At 41.5% G+C, this 19,304-nt stretch overlaps 1 protein-coding gene across 2 annotated transcripts in view; it reads left to right on the top strand.

Moving 5' to 3' along the window:
* Positions 1-3,700: 3,700 nt before the first annotated feature.
* The window catches only part of LOC101793360 (high affinity cAMP-specific and IBMX-insensitive 3',5'-cyclic phosphodiesterase 8A), a 183,778-nt gene continuing 168,174 nt past the window's right edge, over positions 3,701-19,304 (top strand). The window contains exons 1-2 of one of the 2 annotated variants that reach the window (XM_027466406.3): positions 3,701-3,832; positions 4,830-4,934. In XM_027466406.3, the coding sequence (XP_027322207.1) occupies positions 4,878-4,934 (57 nt within the window). In that variant the 5' untranslated portion in view covers positions 3,701-3,832; positions 4,830-4,877. Of the gene's footprint in view, positions 3,833-4,829; positions 4,935-11,926; positions 12,343-19,304 lie in introns of those variants that run through there. The other variant, XM_027466405.3, reaches the window with a different exon arrangement.

The following is a 19,304-nucleotide window of genomic DNA, read 5'->3' on the forward strand; positions in this document are numbered from 1 at the left end:
ATGACATGTCTGGATGGCTAGGTGCTTGTAATATCCAGCATCCAGCTGGAAATAGAAAATACACATGGCTTTTTCTGTAAAACATGGAACATCACAATGCAGGATATCCTTGTACTATATTGTTCACGTAACATGTTGTTGCTTGTGTTTTGCCCAGAAATGGGACTAGTGGGGGAGAGTGCCCTCAATAGATGTTTATTATCACAGTAGGGAGGAAGCTACTACTCCATACAATACAGTGCAACTACACAGATAAGGTCTTGCAAAATCAGCTGTCGGGCATAACATGCTCACATCTAAGTTATCAACAAAATATAAAGCCCTATTATTGTATTGTAATACTATTATTGTATTTTGCCAGTACCTGCAAGGGACCAAGCAGGTTTTTTTCATATGTTGATGATGTGGAATTCCGTAAGACATGCCACACTTGAAGAGCTAATAACATGGCTACTATCATTTCACTGAGTAAAGATGGCTTCTGTCTTTTAAAATCAAGGCTCTTTAGGCAGTTGAAATTCAGCAGAGTCTACAAATATAAATGAGTTTTGCTTTCAATTAATGACAAGGGAGCTGGATGTTTAGCTTGAAACAGCTGGGTAGAGGGGCATGCATTCCAAGGCATTCTTTTGCCATTGTTCTGCATGCTCTAGTGCTGAAGTGGATATCTATATATTTGTGCATAACATAAGGTATCACACGATACAGCTGAAAGCATTGAAAGCTTTGGACAAATGTGGAGTGATAGCTGGATACAAGTACCTCTGATACATCCAGGATGATGGAGACTACTTTCATATCTTGTTATATGTGATCCTTACTTGAAAGCTGCTTTATGTAAACATTACAGATGCTCTGACTTCATCTCAGTATACTTTTCTGAAGCAATTGTAAGCACGATTCCCCCCCATGCGCACACAATAATTGTGATTGACCTGCCAGTGATAAAGGTGCTGCATGTGCACTGACCTTAATGTTCTCTTTCTATGGAAAACGTGCTGCTGTCTACTCTGATGTGATAAGTTGTTTCTCATGTTCTTTAGAGCCATAGGAAAGGAAGAATAGGTGGGGTGGCTGGCCTGTCTATGAAGTTTTCTACCAGTTTATTCCAATAATGAAGGTAGCTCCTTCAAAACTAGTGTAGACTAGAGATTTTGACATCACAGGAGAAAACACTGAAGACACGTTTATATCCAATGTTTGACTAAGAGTTTTAGACCCCAACAAATGCTTAAGCTCTGTAAATTTTTTTTCAGTTACCATCCTGTTTTGATTTGTAGCGTTTAATTAAAGCATTGGTATCCAATGGTGAAGATGACTGAAAAATTACAAGGATTCTTGGGTAGTTGTTTATACCCATCTGGGAGGAATGTAAAAAGCAAATGGCTCAAAACAAAACAAGGGCTATAGATCACCCTTTGTATTAAACACAATATTTTAAGTTTGAAGGAAAAAATGCTAAATTCTTTTTTTTTTTTTTTTTTTTCAATCACCGTGTTTCTCACAAACTCTGTTGCCTGTGGGATGTTTCCTTTTAGGCATGTGATGCATTTCTGTGGAACCCTGTACTCCTGTTTCAATCTTCTGAAGGCTCACATGTTCTGGGTCTTAAAGAAAGTGCAGTAATCTTTACTTTGATGACAAATACATGATCCCTAACGCTGGAACACAGCTGTCTTTACAGCAGGCCTGTGAATGTGTCTTGCTGATTTTTTTCTTCAACTCATTTTCAGAAGCAGAAACAACCAACCCAGCCGAACAAACATATTGACTTGGGAGTTCAGGCTTCTAGTTTAACAGGAAATGCTTTCCTATTTAGGCCATGCCTAAAAATAGATTTGAAAGCTGCTAATGTGAAATTAAGCTTTAGTCTTAGTTCTAGTACTTAGATGAAGAGCAACTTCAACAATTAGTACCATTTTTCTTTCATATGCATTTTGTTGTTTTACTTAGGTGAAGTTAACACGCAGTGTAGATGGAATTTCTCCTGCTTCGTATGCTTTGGGGCAAGCAGAACTGTGTTTAAAAATCTGTGTATAGTCTCAAAGGATCAGAATTCTTCTTTTCCATTAATAGTTCCCTTGATTATGTCTGGTAGGACTTTAGAAAAGGATGTTATTAAACACCAAATTAGGTGCAAAAAAAAAAAAAATGAACATCAGCTTTTTCCCAGCTTTTTGCTTATCCTTTATAAAAATATATATATATTTTAACCTTAAACTGCTCACACAGTAGCAAGTCTTTCAGCCTGCAAACCACCACTATGCTTCTGAAGTTGTTTGTTTTTTGTTTTCTGCTAGTAATACATATTCTTCTACCTCATCCTTGGAGGTTTTGGCTGAATAGATTTGCCTCTAACTCATGTTTCCTTCAACAAGGAAGGCAGGGGAGTTTTTCCATATAACCAGAAGCTTTCTGTTCAGTTTCAGCAGTGGCATCAGAATAGAGATTGCAGAGACACCCTAGGAGAGATGTATTGACAAAAAGAAGTGTTACTACCATCATTTAGGGACAGAGGATCTGGTAGTGTGAATATTTTTGAGACCTTCTCAGATCTGTCTCCTTGACTGACCTTGGCTGGTCACTTAGCCAATTTACTTCCACATAAGGAAAAAGCGAACCATGCTTAAGTACTCCATGAAGTGTAGCGATGGTTAAACAATACATGCCTGGAAACTGCTTCAGTTTGCAAAAGTGCTGAAGACTTTTTGTGATCCTGTATAAGTCTCCTGCAGCACAAGACCAGAGAGAACAAAGTTTCTGTCTCTCTTGCAGCTGCAATATTTTCCCACCAGTGCACAGTACATATGCAAATGTATTCACAAGTATGCTTACAAATGTCCCTGGGGTTGATACGCACTTCTGTATAACCAAATGTAGAATTACCATTTCTTACACTTTCTTCTGTCTTACCAGTGCTATTGAGAGATATGATTATGCTGCTATAGGACAGAATCTATGAAGTGAACAACGCAATGACAAAAAAAAAAAAAAAAAGAAAAAAAAAAAAGTATATTTTAAAGCTCTAGTAGGCTTTCTTTATGGTGGAAGAACTGGAAAAATGCTGATGAGAATCAGCATTTTCCCCAGTAGCCCATTCAAGAGGGAGTGATGCAGAGACAGCAAAACCTTAAGAGGAATGATGAAGGGAACATGATATATAATACTGCTCTGGTAGATGCCACCACATAACGTTGATACTTATAATCTTCCAAGTTATTTTTATTCTTGCAGAGAGGGAGGTCAGCCCATGTCACAGTTGGTTTTGGTTAGACAAGACCCTGGAAATAGGAACACATGGTGAGAAACAGGAGCGCTTGGTTTCTGCTTTGATATCCAATTACAAGCAATTTTTGGAGGCCAAATTACATGTGGGCAACAGGCCTTGCTATTGGGTGAGATGGAGGAAGCAGGCGTGATGGTGTTTGACCACCTCTGTTCCAGGCTGCAGTTTATATATGTAAATAAAGTAGATTAAACATGGGCTGGACTTGAATTTTTCATAATTTTTCAGTCTGAGAAGGCCTTAAATAATTGGTATTCACAATAGACGGTGTCAAAAGAATCATTAGAAACATAGTCTTGACTGGAAGCTTTAAGGAAAGGTGATAAATCAGTTGCCAAATCTACAGAGAGAGATTTTCAGGGTGGGCTCAGCTCAGCTGCAGGGAATTAGCCAGCCACGCTCCAGGCAGTGGTTCTGGAGGGCTAGGATTTCCCTTGCACTTTGCTTCTGAAACTTGGCTGCAGTAGGCTCGCTGGTTACAGGAAGCCATGTGCTGCATCTGTGTAAATACCTGCAATAACAGTTCTTTGTGTCTATTGTTTTTTGGTAAGATATGTTTCTTAAGGTACCAATGCCAAAACAGAGAGGATGTAGAAAGAAGGTGGGGGTAGCCTCTTGCAATGTACTTGTATCTGTCGTTTGTGGTTGGGAATGCTAAGTGCTGGTATACAAAGTAGGGGAAGGAGAGCTTTTTTTCCCTAATTAGAGGGCAGAAGGGAAAGAATGGTTTTCTCCAGTCAGTTCCTGTAGGCTGTGCCTGTTCTAGCAGAATGTGATTGTTTCTTGGTGTTGATTACTCCTGAATCTTCCTGCTGTCTAGTTCAAAATACTGTCATTTGGTTTTACTTTTGGTATCCATCTGATTAATAGCACAAACAGCAAAGTTTGGTGGGTAGCACTGCAACTCCTATGTTGATGCTTAAGAGGCATAGGCTGATGTATGTGCAATTCCATATGAAATTTGTTTGGTTTTTTAAATCAAAAGTTAGGTCCACTGGGGAAAAGGAATTTGTCTTGCTTTATGGGCTGCTGGTGGGAATTAGACTGTTGGATCCACAAATATTTCTGCTAGTCAATTATGTTGCCAGAGTTGAATTCCCTGTTCCAGCCTTCCAGAGTTGCAGGGGCTCTTCATTCTTGCTAGGGTGAGACCCAGTGTGTTTAGCTCTGCTGAAACTGTCAGGATGCCCCTCGGCCTCTGGCATTTATCACTTCCCAGGAGTATCTGCTTCTGCTTCGCATATGCTAGAGCATTCTCAGAGCTTAATTGAGCAGACAGGAAATAGTTCTATGATAATGAGTGATGTCCCAATTAAGTGGTTCATTCATTAGTTTATAGCAAATTGTCACGATTTATGTGTTGGTGAAGTCAGATGTATGAATGAGAAACAGAACTTTCCAAATGTTTTCTTACTGGAATGGTATTTTCATAAGCTTGGTAGTGTGACGAATTAGACAGCCCTACAAAAAAAATAGTCTAGCAAATCCACTGCATGCTCTATAACACTTTATACCATCTCTCTGTTCACTTTATGTCTTGCAGGACAAGAGAGAGGGAGAAGCTATTTGGCTGAGACCCAGAGTGGATAACATGAAAGTGATTCTAGCTGGCAGGGATAAGCAGGAGGAGGAACTGGCAGAGACTAAGGTAACACCCTCAGCTATGCTAGTCTATCTGTAATCTACATGGATGATAGTTAAGGGACCTCAGACTCAGCTTTGCTTCAGAAGAGCAATAAGTGTTTTTTAAATCTTAGGTAGCCTTCCCCATCTAAAGTATGGTGTATGGTTTTCCATCAACCCTGTTTTACATACCCTATCTTGCCTCTATCTTTTTATGTTCACCACAGTGACAGATTAATTTTTAGACAGTATATAGACCTGGATTTATGCACCTATTTTGCTGTGACTGACAGTAGCTACTTTTGGAGTTCTATCTCTATGTGATTTGAAACTTGTGGAAGTATTTTCATTTCACTTCCACTACGCAATGAAAAAATAATCTCTATCTTTGTAGTGCTCTTTCTTCTCATTGCTTGGGAGGTATTGTACTGTGCTGTAGGTGTTGTTAACACAGCACAAAGATCTTTAATAGTTGCAGTTCTTTATTCAAACATTTGTTAATAATGATTGGTTTGTCTCCTTAGTCATCTATGTTTCGTTTTGTCCACAAGATGGTGTTGATATTCTGCCCTTTTCATGAGCTCTGTGTCAATGGAAACATTCACCAAGGCACATAACCTAGAAAGAGCTCACCATTAGATAACCTTTAGCGTTACCTGCATGACAACCTCTAAGGCCTGGCAATCATTTACAAAGTAGACCTTATCCCCATGAAGTAAAGGAGGTGTAGAAATGGTGGTGCCTCACTGACACCCATTCCCAAAACCAGTGTCCTGCAATGAACTTGAAAACCTGTTTGGTGGTTTGCACAGAACAACAGGGACTAATGCCCACTCCACAGTCCATGGTGCCTTCCACTGATGGGCCTCTGGGATGTGGTGAGTGTAGGGCTTTCAGCAGGCGGAGTCCTATATGCCAGCCTTCAGCCTGCACAGAAACCTCAAGGACTGCTCACCCTTGGAAGAGTGAAGTTGCATCCTGACACAAAATACCAGGTTTAATCTAGGAAGTGCTGGCAAATCGCAATGACAGCAGCACAGTAGAGGGTGCTACTGTGATGCTAGTAACTTTTCTCCAGTCTACCATAATGGATGTTTTAGAATAGTTTTTGTTTATTCTTCTTGTTCCTATTGACATTTCGATCAAAGTAAGTAAAAATACCTAAAAATGTTTTTTACCTGTAGGTATCCTTTGTTTGATCATACACAAAGTACTACTTGGCAATGTCAACATTTTCACATATCTATATGTGTGAAAGTGATTGCTGTGGAGTGCTAGGACACAGATATCTCAAGGGTCAGCTTTGCATAGGGTGTCAGAAATGACATATGGAGCCAAATGGGGACCGATCTCTGCCTTCTGAAACCTTCTTTGTGTGGGCTGAGAACCAAAAAAATATATCAACATAGCCATTAATTTAAAAAAAATATATATATGGCTCAAAAGCCATACATTTATGGGCCCATTACCCATTCTTTTAGATCCCTCCTTTGGGTTCAGTTATGCCCCTCTGCCTCTATAAAATTAAGGCTAAATGTCGTTATTTTATTAAGTTCTGGCACAGGTGAGATTGCTGTGGGTAACATGGTTTATTTCAGGAGTTCCTGTTCCCTCAGATTACTGTTCAGAATATTTCATTCTGTTAATCAAAATATACTGCACGTTTTTAGAAATATAAACATATTTGGAAGAACCAGGAGTTAAGATGAACAGGAAACTGTTGACATGAACCTTAAGAAATTCCAAGTCATTAGTACAAAGCACAATTTAAGTTTCTACAGAAGCAGCAATTGCTTTGTGAATTACATGTTATTTCTTCTGTAGATTTGAAATCTCATTTTAGTAGAACATCAGTGATGCACTTTTGAACAGCAGATTTAAAATAAAACAGAATCTATCCTCTGTACTCTTGTTTCTATATTACCTTTGAGTCAGCAAGGCACTGAAATAACTCTGTTAGGTGACTTGCTTGATGTTTATAAGGGTGTTGGGTAGAGTTTGGCCCTGGCTAGCTGTAATGCTGAACTGTGTTCAAGGGAGCTAGAGTTCAGTGACCCAGGCTCTGTAACACAGCTCTTGTAAAAATTATACCAGACCTGTTCATTTTTTTCTCTGCAGTTTACTAGTAAGTACTGTGATTGTCACTGAGTGGGTGACATCATTGTAGAGTAGGAAGAATTAACATTTTCCTTATAGCATACTAAAAGTACCATTACTTGGCAATATATGATGTCAGTATTTACCCAATACTTCACACATAGAAGTATGTTGTTTACCACAGACTTTTCCTCTCATAGGCAACAAATGGTCAGTGTATCCCCCAGTACAGTGACTTTTTGCTAACAGTGACTTCTTCTGGGTGTGCTTGCTTCCCGAGACTCAGGAATTTTGAAGACTGAGGATTTATACGCATCCACCCTTCCTTTCTGGACAAGAAAGACTGAACCAAATTTCTTTGGCCTTGTGGTGGGCTGGACTTTTCTTGGGAAGGCTGGCATCAGGATCTCATGTCACAAGGTGTTTGTGCTACCAGTGGGAATTCCTGAAAAGAAGGGTGAAATGGGGGTTTCAATGTATCTGCTTCCTTTTTGAAGGAATAGATCTCTCCAGCTTCTTCCCTGTAACCCTATTTACAAATTCCTTGGGAGAGCTCAGGGGCTGTTGAAAGGATGACAAATATAATCCTAAGAAAAAATGAATTGAAAAGACTGGGCTACTTAGTCATGGGGAAAGAGGAAATCAGGCAAGACATAAGTAATGTCTTCTATGAGTGTGGCTTGTACTTTATCCGTATTGTCATTGTCTTTTCTATATATCCAGCTATGTATGGTGAATGGGAGAATAGCAAAGAAGGGGCATGGAAGAGGACTGCAGTGGCTGTCCTCATCAATTATTAGGCAACGATTTCACAACTGTAGCTCATTTTCCTCATTGTGAAGCTCAGAGACGGACTGTGCTGCACCACTGCTGTTTGCAAACACCAGCATACTCAGATCCTGACCCTGCTTCTGCTAAAAGATAAGAACAGTATGATGCAAAATGAGATTTCTCTCCTAAACAAGACGAGATTTATAATGGCCAAACATTCAAGTTATGCCTAGCAAATACCAAAAACTAAACTCTTTGCAATGGTCTTCAAGATGTGGTCACTTCTGTGATAACTCAGCCTATGAGTTCAGCTCACAAAGCTCTTTTAACTGGAACAAACAGGTTTATTTCACTATATCAAGTCCATGTTTTCTCACAGCAGCCCTGGTACCTGCCTTGCAGCTTATCTCAGAAAGGAAAAAAAATGTAAACCTTTGTTTAATGTTGATTAATAGCGTTAAAGTTACAGCGCGATGTCGATTAACCTGTTCTGACACGTTTTGTTGTGGCAGCAGCTTGTTACTCACAGGCCAGGGCAGCCTCTGTAATGGGCAGTCTTATCAGGGCTCGGGTCAAAGGCTGCAAGACCTGTGGTCTGAGTTTTATGCTCATGCCTACTGTGCGTTCAGCCGAGCACCCAGCTCAGTGAGGTATGAACAGCGCCGGGGTGTCTAACCGCTCAGCAGTGCCAGGTTTGGGGCAACTTGAAGTCACACATAACATCTCTGTAGTACTGGCAGCTTCCCTCTAGTTCCTCATGTGAGTTTTCCAGATGGTGTGAGCTCAGCTTGGAGGCTCTCACTCAGCGGGGCATTTGTAGGAACCCTTCCCTCTGCCAGACCACCCATTTTCATGAACCCAACATCTCCTCTCTACTGAGTTTGTTTGAAGCTGGCGCTCCTCCCAAGGAACTCAGGCAGAGCCCACAAGCTATACAGTGCAATTTCCTTAGGAAACAAAATGAGAAATACTTTACAGCTTTCACTGCTGATCCAAAAGAAATATGTTTCAGACATGTTCACGAGGCTTCCTCCTTGCTTCTGCACTGGAAATGCAGAGTTGTTTTGTCTCTGTGGCTCCTTCTGTTTAACAACCATTCTTCTGCAGAGGTAAATGTTATTCCTGCCTGTTTGCTGAAGGAAAGGCAGAAAAACTGCACCATACTGTGGGCTTTCCAGAAATAAAAAAGGAAACTGATACCCAGCTGCAATTACAGTTCTCACTTCCTGATCTCCACTCCTGGGCTGGACTTCAAAGCCATCTTTAGACCCATCCGCGTTTTTCCTTTTCTTTTTCCCCTTCTTCCCTTTTCTGGTTGACTTTGATGGTCAGGACTGCAGAACTACAAATGGGCTGAAAAGTTTAGTTTCTACCTCAGCATCAGGGCTAGGTCCTCCAACCTCAAGTCACCTTCTGACGCAGGGAAGAGACGTTACCGTTGTTTTACAGGGGAAAACCACTGAGCTACGGAGACAAATGTGTCTGGCCTGTCATTGCCCAAGAAGTCAGTGACTAATCCATGGGGAGAGTCCTGATGTCCTAAATTAGTCTGGAGTAAACCAAGCTGTGGGCTATCCTTCCTGTGATCTGACACAGCCTGGAACAGATGGCTGGTTTACACTGAAGGTTCAAGCTGAAAACCTTGTTGAGTTTGTTTCTCCACAGCAACCATAGGAAAGTTTATCGTATGTTATGCTGTGTATGGGGAAAGTGTTTCCTTTAATTGCTCTGTTTTAAATTAGGAAATGGCCAATTCAAAACCAGAAGTCTGACTGTTACTGCCACAGATCATCATCAAAGCAGAAGGCGTAGCATGGACACCTACGTGGATAATTAGGTACAGTACTTTTGCTTGCTATTTAATGCAAGCAAACTTTGGAAGTCTAGTTTCCCCTACTCAGGGACATGGCTAATGTGTCACTAAATGTGTGACCTGTAAATAGAAAACAGGAAAGAAAAAAAAAAGAAAGAAAAAGAAAAAAAAAAAGAAATTTGATATTTCAGCCAGGCTCTTTGCTTACTTTCTTAAAATTCAGCAATTAGTGATTGGAGATTTTTGCCCAAGTCAAAGGAATGGCATAAAAGAGAGTTTTTAAAGCTGTTGTTATAAGGAGCCCTTGTGAATAACTGAGAAAAGACTGGTATAACTCCAACCTGTGTGCAGCAGAAACTTCCAGCTGGGCAGGCAGGAACTTGGCTGATCATCTGCTAGTGTGGACAGTGAGTTCACGTGGGCCTTGAGTTATTTCAAAATAGGCAAAACTTGCTGTCTGAGACTCAATTTCACCACTGCAGTGGAGTGAGCATGTGCCTGAGACCTGTAGGACTGTAGACTAGTGTTGGCCACTGGGAGAAGGCTGGGATAGTGTTATGCTTGGGTAGCACCCTGAGGAGTATGTTGGCTTTGGTTTCCTTGGGCTTATGTGGGCAAATGGTAGGATAAGGAGTTCACATGTCGGTAGGAAGAGATGCAAGTTAAAGACATTGAATATCTTCAGTGCACAGCCTGCTATTCCTGTGAGACAGCAGTGCTGAGTATTGCTCATCTCACAGTACAGGTGGGGAAACTGAGACACAGAACTTTGGTTTACTTCCTCAGAATCACAGGATCAATAGTAAAGACATACCAGGTCACTGGCCTCCAAATTCATGCTCTTATCCTTTGCTTTGCTGTCTCTCCTTAAAGAGACACCTGTGTCCTTATGCTTATTGCCTATTTTGTTTATCACTTTTGACTTCACTTCTTTGAAATAAATATATAATCAATAATGCACACACCTGGCTAGACATGCACTACTGACAGTGTTTCTATTCATGTCCTAACCTAGATTGATGCTTTTGGTTAGTTACCATTTTGTAAAATGTAATCTCCAACTCCTTAAAGACCAATTTTAATTAAACTGCTGAGAAATATCTCATGAAATCAAATTTGATTAATGAATAGATGAGTACATAGATCTAGCACGTGATCTTGAGTAAATCACTTATGCACTTTGTGCCTTGGTGACAGAGAGAGGACTAAAGTGCTATTTTTTAAGGATGCTGCCAATATGAATGATTGACTAAAAGATTTTCTATTTTGACAGAACTAAAATTAATCTTTCTTTACAGTTACTACTAGAAAGAATGTTACCATATAGATATAAAGACACAAAGCATATACATATAAAGAATTGCTCAGCCAGAAAGAAGTTCACATACTAGAGACAGGGAAAAGTGGCCTTGCTGGACTCCTCTGTTTTGGGGATCCTTAAAGGAAAGACCTTTCCTGAGAGGGCCAAGCAGCTGCATGGAAAACGAAGCCATGTGTGTCTTTAAATAGACGCCAGAGATCACAGTCAGTTTCGAAATTTTAGGGCATCAGCTATCTGCAATTGCACTGCCTGATACGCAATGTAAACAGGACAAAGAGGATTGATCTTTTGTTACCTGCTTTTATTCATATTTATCATAGCCTCTTTCTATAACATGTGTGATGTACTTGGAGAGGAATTTCTTTGTAAAGTGAGCATGCTCCTTTAGGTACACAGTACTCCAGTCCCTGAGAAAAACAATTCATTTGCTTGAGAAAGCTCCCTCAGGTAGGGAAAAAGCTGCCTTATCATGTAACCTGATTTTTATGGACTCTGGCAGGGAACTTGAGGCTATTTTGTAAACTGTCCCTATTTTATGCAGACTTTTGAGAACGGAGCTTTGTTAAGCTGAGCACGTGGAAGATGGAAGCCTAGTAGGCACCTGAACAAGAGCTCATCATCTCTCTCCTGCTTGAGGCCCTGCAGGGACTATCCACTGGGCCTGCTGGGGCACACAGTGCTGCTCACACTAACGGTGATGTTTTATAGGGTTTTTACCCCAATGGGATTTGCAGATTTGGCTCAGATATCTGCTGCAAGCTTTGCGTTGATTGAAATGTATTTCAGATAAGAACAGCAAGCCCCCCGCCATCTTCTCTGGATTTCTTTCATCTAATAAAAATATTTATCTACCCAAGCAATAGGTTGAATGTAAGTTAGCTTTATGACTGCAGTGACGTGGAATGGTTGGTTGCTGGGTGACCTTGTCTGTGATTTTATGGTCTCAGCCAGCTCTCGCAGTGGAGAGGTGTGGCCATGCTATTGCACTTCGTTGTCAAGTTTCTCCTGAGATGATCAGAGGTTCAGTGTCAGCTCTCTTACAGAACCTGGGAAGCCATATTCTGATAAACATTTGCCATTTGTTATGTGAAAACCTGGACCGCAAGTAAGACCTGACGGAGAAAAATACCTGACAAGAGGAGCAGTAGAGGCTTAAAAGAAAGGCCAAGCTTTGTGCCTCTGAAATCCAGCAAGAAACAGGGATCTGAAACCTTGGATTAGACAAGTGACCGTAAAGCTTCTGTGTGGTTTACTGCAGGGATTTGGCAAACCGGAATACTAGAGCCTAAATAGTTTGGTTTGATTTTGCTTGGAGGGTAATTTAATGTTTTTCTTTGGAAACCAAAGTTTTTCAACAAAGCAGACATGGAAGAAAATGAAGGAGCAGATATTTTGGAAGCCCGCCCTGTCTCTAATGGTCCTTGGTGCAAGGTGAGGACTTTTTTTTTTTTTTTCAATTACAGAAAATATTATCTCTTTCTGCTGTTTACAAGCGAGTTCGGGAAACCATTGCCCTTGGACCAGACTGCATACAACCTCTGCATCAGCCTTTGTAAACAATTTCAGAAACTCCTTATAGTGAGGTTGTGCTAAACAGTAGAAATAGAAATGAAATGGTAAGGTTTGTGGTTAAGCAACTGTCATCCACCTCACTGGAAGTTTCAAATATATGAGTAACTACAGGTTTCTGTGCTGTGGAAACTACCGAAATAGTCTTCCTAGGTGTTTGGAAAATCCAGAAACTTCTTATTATGCTAGCAAAGCCACTGCTTTAAGATCTGCAGGTCAAATGTGTTAGTAAAACCACAGCAAGCATAAAGTAAGATAAGCATTAACTTGGGCAAACAAATTGACAATTTAACTGCACAGAACTTGGTGTCCAGCAGCGAACTTCTAATATTCTCCCAGAGCTCGCTCGAGAGCATTTAACCTTCCTAACAGGTCAGCTGTGCTTCTTGTCAAATCTTGAGCAGTGACGTTCAGAGATTGTTTTCTGTTTGCTTGTGTTTGTAACTTGATCTCATGTAACAACATTGTCCTCAGCTCACATATAACCACAGGGGCAACTCTGACATCCTGTCTGAAAAAAAATGTTGTTGTTTCCTGTGCTTGAAATTTGAAAGACTTCCAATTTGGACAGGTTAGCGTGTTTGTATTAATCTCATCCTGTTACACGAGATTAAAAGATTAGTGAATTGGGATCTGAGCATTCTACCTCCATCTTGTTTCTCCCCCCAAAAAAATGTTTTTTCTCATCTTTCCAAGTTTTGGTGGAATTGCCTGTGCTGAGGCCAGGATTTCAGTCCAGACATTCATGCTCTGGAGAGAGTCTCTGTGAGATTGTGTCAGGATGTGGCAGTTTATATTTTAGCACAAACTTGCCTTTTCTTTATGGGAATTACTGGAAATTAAAGGAGAGAATTTAGGAAGCTGGGAACTTGCAAAATATCTGCATGTTAAAAACATTCTTAATGAATACAGAACTGTATGTATCTAATGGCAATAAGAAAAAAAAAAAAAGGACAACAAAAAAAAAACACAATCACCTTGTTCAGTTGGAACATCTGCTCGGCATTGATCACTGCATTTCCTGCCCAGACTGTTGTTCATATTAGTGCTCAGGGTCCTTCACTTGCGTATCTCCAACAAAAATATTTGTTGTTGTTGCATTCATTGTTTGTTATTTTTATTTTCTTGTTTAAAGGCTAGATATCCAGTTAATAGGCAGAAGTAAGCAACATTAAAAAAAAAAAAAAAAAGAAAAAGAAAAGAAAAAAGAACAGGGATGAAACAGCAGAGATTCTTAAACATTGAGGGTGAAAGTTGTTCACCCCAAATATTTGGCAAGTGAGCAAAGATAACAAAACATGTTCACAGAACTCTAAACCAGTTTGCAACCAAAACGTCCATGTTTTGCTGGTGTATTACCCATCTTGGATCTTCATTTCTGTGGAGGTGGAGAGTTAGAAATTGATTTCTGAAATGGTGTGCAGCTGTGCCCCTTGCTCAATCAAAATTTTCTGCATCTGCAAGTGTGCATTGCTTCAGGGATGCTGGCAATGCTTTAGACATATGGATTTGAGTTCACGGGAGCCTGAGTAGGATGTATGGTTGTGGCATACATCCTACAAAATATATTGAATCATGATATGCACTCTCTCATGGCCTAAAAGTTCACAGAACAGGTAACGTTTCACATACTACCCTATCATGACTCAGAGAATGTGGCTTTCCCTCTATTAACCTGGAATTTTCTAGTTTTGCTTTAGAAACCGGAAAAACGCATTTTCCCCGGGAAAGACCTAGAGATTTCAACCTTATCTAAGTTATATTGCAGTCTTAAAAAGAATTTACAGCAATGTGATAGCACACTCTTCCCAATTCTTATTGAGAAATAATATTGAGAATAGCTTATTAACCAGCAGTTCTGCAACTGCCTTCACTTTTTTTTTTTTTTCCAAGTGCAAATTTGTGTTTGCAAATAGCTTTGTCCGCATCTTATTGTGGGTACAAATGTTACTCATTAGAGCCTCTGTCGGCATCCCAAAACGTGGCAGTTGAAGATCCAGCTCCAAATATTTGTTTGTGTTCCCTATCTCAGTGTTTAGTTTAAAAGGATTCAGTCTCGTTTCAAGATGCAAGCGAAAGTGTGTTGCTGTTCTTTTATTTGTTTATTATAAAATCATAAAATATTGTCATTTTTCTGTAATTAGAAGATGTGGAGCCTGTGCTGTGACTCAGCAGGGAGACATGCATGCGGGCTGGCTTGCACCAGTGCCAGCAGGGCCTTGCTTTCATAGAATTTTAAATGCACTTGTAGGGTTTTTAAAGAAAAAGAAGGTGGTTAGTTATTAACTTGCAGAAATATCTGATTTTAGAGAACAGAAGATTACAAAACAAACTGGATTTTCACCAGCTCCTGAAGGGCAAACAGCACACTTCATCTGGTGGGGAGAGAGAATTTACTCCTTGCATTTCACTGCACTGTGTTTGTGTTGAAGCTTTTTCCCTCATAGGGCTTGATGTAAATGTTAATTAGCACTCCGGGGAAAATGTGTTAACAAATGTACCTTTGACATAGGTCTACAGCTGTGCTTTGCTCTGTAGCTGCAGGCTGGAGAGATTAGCTGGCAAAATACCTTGTGCTGCTTTTGAGGAAACTCCTTAAACACAAGTTCAGTGAAGCTTGCTGAGCACTTCAGATTTGCTGCTCTGTTGCAGCTCAGGCTGCACTTGCTGCTTGGTGGAAGAGGTGCCCGGAAAACCCTGAGCAGTTGTAAGAAATAAAAACTAACTCCTGAAAAAAAAAGGTTACTTCAAGCCACTAACAGGCTGCAAATAAGTCTTCCTGGGCTATGGTTTTCACACGGTTAGGGAAGATTGTCTTAACTTACCACAAACTTTGTGGCAGAAATGCCTCCTCCTTCTTCCCCAGTGCTGATCTTGATTAGCAATAAATATGGGTGGTAAAGTCCTTACTGGAAGCTGTTAGAGTAGAAAGGTAACAGTAATGCTTTCATAAAGTCATTTACTTCATCATTGCACTTCTTTCTTTTCCTATACACGGCGACTCAGAGACTCAGACATGGAAATCATTTGGAGCGTGTGATTTTTCAGGAGTCCTGCTTGGACTCAGGTTAGCATACAGACGTTGTCATGGTGTCTGGCCAGTTTAATTCCTGAACTTTGAGGTATTTTATACCCTAACTTCTATGAAAAAACACGCAGCCTTTTTTCAAGGTTTGTCTTGTTCGGCTGTTCTTTGCTGTGCAATATCAAGTCCTGATTTCTTTCTGGTGAAGAATAGCTCATATTCAAGGTACACAGAGTGAAAAGAGTTCAAGGATACTTACAGCTCTCTGGAAATTAGGTCGGTGATTTCAGCCAGCTTGCATGAGCCTGGTCTGAGGTTTGCACTAGCAATGGTAACCCCACCAGAGGACACTGCCTGTGTTTCTAGGAGCTAAGAGCAGCGCTGCTGTTGGGTGTCCTCCCTTTACTGCAGCAGGATGTTGCATGAAGAATGCTGATATATTGACATGGCTCTGGTTCAGTGGGTCTGACCCTGGCACCTTTCTTGTGTGGCTCTTGGGGGTATTTTGAAGAATCTAAGTTTATACTTTTTCTTCTTTCATGCAGGCAAGATATATATATACACAGATATTTTGTGTGGAGAGTTTTAAGCCTGTAAGCTGACTGTGGCTGGGACAGGTCTTCTGGTGGAGGGAGTTCATGTGAGCCCTCTTATTTTGAAGGGTTATGAACCCCTCTGCAGTGGGAGATCTCCTTGCTTTGAACTGCTGACACATAAATGTGGTCTTAGCTTGGTGAAATATGTCCAAAGTTACTGGATGGAAGCCTTCTGGAATGCTATTGCATGAGGACGCTGCTGTGCAGGAGGGGTTTTGGTGCATTTTAGACTGCCCCCCTCCTTCCCTCTACAGGGAGCTTGACCTGAGCACACAGCCCTGTCCTGCCCCAAACCTACCCTGTGGTGAGGTGCTGAGGAGCTTGCTCTGTCGGCTGGAGGTGTGAAGGTGCCCAGCATGCAGGCATCTGAGGCTCCTCAGGGGCACTTCTGCTTTGTTGACTCCTGTGGCCCCTCCATGTGCACTGACTGAATTTTGGCCTTGTCCTATCAGCCTATGAAGTGGTGACAGAGGTCAGGTCAGAGCTGTGATGGTTGGTGTCGTGGATTTGTCAAAGCACTTTTTTAAATGTGAGGAGCTGGGGAGCAGAGAAGCCCCAGAAGGGTTTCTTCTTCCCTTTCAGGCACAAGGGTTCCCCCAGCCCTGGGAGGAGATGACACGTGGCACCTCCAAAGTCGGGCTGGGAGAGGAGAGAGGTTGCAACCAAGCAGACTGCCTGCTCCTGTGTCCCCTGGAGGTGACAAAAGATTGAAGTAATTTTTATTAAACTGATTCTTCTTCCTTGGCCCCCAGATTGCAATTAATCTTCTCAGCTGTTACATTTTTGCAGTTGGCTTCTATATCCATAAGTTGCGGTCTGTCAAATTTTAGCAAAAAGAGATATACCAGTAAGAAATTGTCAAAGATCCCATGAAAACTGAATCTCTAAGGACAACAGTTCTGCCCACAGGGTGGCTGCCTATCTGTCTGGCTTTGGTTTTGTTTCTTTACGTAAGTAATCTGACTCCTCAACACCCAGCTTGTGGTTAAAATTCAGCTCAAGACAAGCACAAAACTCTCTCAGGTTTTGAAAACTTGTTTGCTGTGTAACTCAGCTGTAATCTGGTTCTCACATTCAAATAAACTGGTCACCCGGCAGGAGCTGGACTTCTGCCTTGTTGAACTGTGGATGTTGCTTTAGCTGCTTAAAAGGAAAACATATAAGAAATGCTGAATTCTTGTTGGCCCAAACAACTGAAAGAAAAATCACAACATTCCCTAAATCAACAGATGGCAATTTTCAAAACAAAATCTGAACGTCAGGCAGGAGCTTAGAAGGCAGAGCTGGATTCTGTGGCCAAACTGTGACCTTGAATCTTCCCTGTCTAAACCGGGGGGCTGAGCTGGGAGCTCTGGCTGGTGACGTTAGCTTGTGTCTCAGAAGAGCTGCTTGTGCATGATCCTACCTGTTCTGCAGTCAGGAAATTTAATTATCGCTTCCACAGTAGCCATTGCAGAGTGCTCGCTGCATGAAATATGCATTCATACGTGATATGTCCCATAATTTCTTTCTGTTTCCGCATATGGAGTTAAGGTTAATGTTCTGTGGACAAATGGTAGTTGCCATGGGTACCATAACCTTGAATTTCCCGTCCTCTGAGTGATTAAATTCCCCACCTTAATTTTACTTTATTGGGTTATTTCTCTAGCTCCTTATTTCCTTGGTTTGCTCTCCTTGAGAGAGCAAAGCAGGACGTTTCACAGGCTACTTGTATCTCCTTGGCCTTTTGCATTCTGCCCATGGCTTGGAGGAAAAGGCAGGGTGTTGTTTTGGAGCGTGTGGTGAGCAGCAGGAGATAACACCCAGCGCCCTAGAGCCCGCGTGAGCCCTGGGCTCTGCAGGGGATACCCTGGGCACAAGATGTCCCCAGGCAGCTCTGCGTGTCCGGCAGGCCCAGCACGGGCAGCACTGGGTGCCGAACCTGCCTCTCCTACAGCTGCGTGACACCCCGCTTACTTCACATGTGATCAGAGCTCTGCGACCAGCTTTGCCTTCTGATCCATGGGCTCTTGCAGGACTTTTCTCCTTGAGAAACTCCTGAGAGTACAAAGCTTACGTTACTCTTAATTCAAAACAAAGAGCTGCCTTATACCGTGCTCTTAAAGATCTGCAGTACCGAAAGGGCTACGTGTATCTGATGGGATTAGGGGGCCTCTGCAACTCTGCTAGCTGCTCTCCCCAGTGCCTTGCAAACTGTCTGGGTGTTTAGGTTTATTCCATAATCCTAGCCCTCCAGAAAATGGCATAAAATAATATTGAAATGGGAACCACAAGCTATATAAACATTGCCCTAGTTGGTAAGTAAAATGAATAAGTAGCTGTTAAATGCAAAATGAAAAGGTATAAAAGGACAGTGGGTGCTTTTGCTGTTTAATCTGAAGTGTTCTATAAATACAGCTAGGTTGCTACACACTGATGAAACTGGTCACCCCTAACTTAAGGCATGTCATAGGCAATGGAAAAAGTGGCCCATGGACCTGACTAATGTGGATAGAAATAGAGAGCAGTTTGGAGAAGTAATGATATAATGGCAGCCTTGTAACTGCAGACCCTGGATGCTGGACATCGGTGCCATCGGCTTAATAGGGCTTTCCTCCAACACCCGTTTATGGTGACTGAGGACGATTATCTGACACTGTTTACTTTGAAGGCCTGATAATTAAAGCTAGGGTGTCATCTACGTTGTAATTAACATGCTCCTCTGCTCCTAATTCATTCTGACAGTATAGATTAATGATGGTAAATGACCAGCAAGGATTTATCATGAGGTGATTCTCCGTTTTACAGGCTGCCTCAGACAATTACAGGAAGCTGTTAAGTTTAGGCTATTGTCCTGGTGTAATTGTGCGTGCTCATTCTTAGCTTTGTTTTGCAGTAAAACTCATCCAAGGGCTTAATAAAGACTTAGTTATGGTCCCTAAGAGGCTGAGCCATGCTTGTAAATGGGAAAGAGAGGCACAGGCTGGTGATACCGCTCTGATTTTTCGGTACCCCAGTGCTTGTAGTCCCTGCTGACATCAGTAGGAGCTGGCGCTGATCAGCACTTCTGAAAATCAGATGCTTTTGCAAAGGTAATTCTGTTGGGAGGTTGGGCAATGGGGCCAGCCATGCTGTGAGGTGCACATGTGGGCTTGGCAGCCTTGTTTGGCACCAGCACTTTTCCCTGGTGGCAGTGCTGGGGCCACCCTCCTTGGTGCCCGGGG

The sequence above is a fragment of the Anas platyrhynchos genome, chromosome 11 (genome assembly GCF_047663525.1).
Source record: "Anas platyrhynchos isolate ZD024472 breed Pekin duck chromosome 11, IASCAAS_PekinDuck_T2T, whole genome shotgun sequence".
Lineage (NCBI taxonomy): Eukaryota > Metazoa > Chordata > Aves > Anseriformes > Anatidae > Anas > Anas platyrhynchos.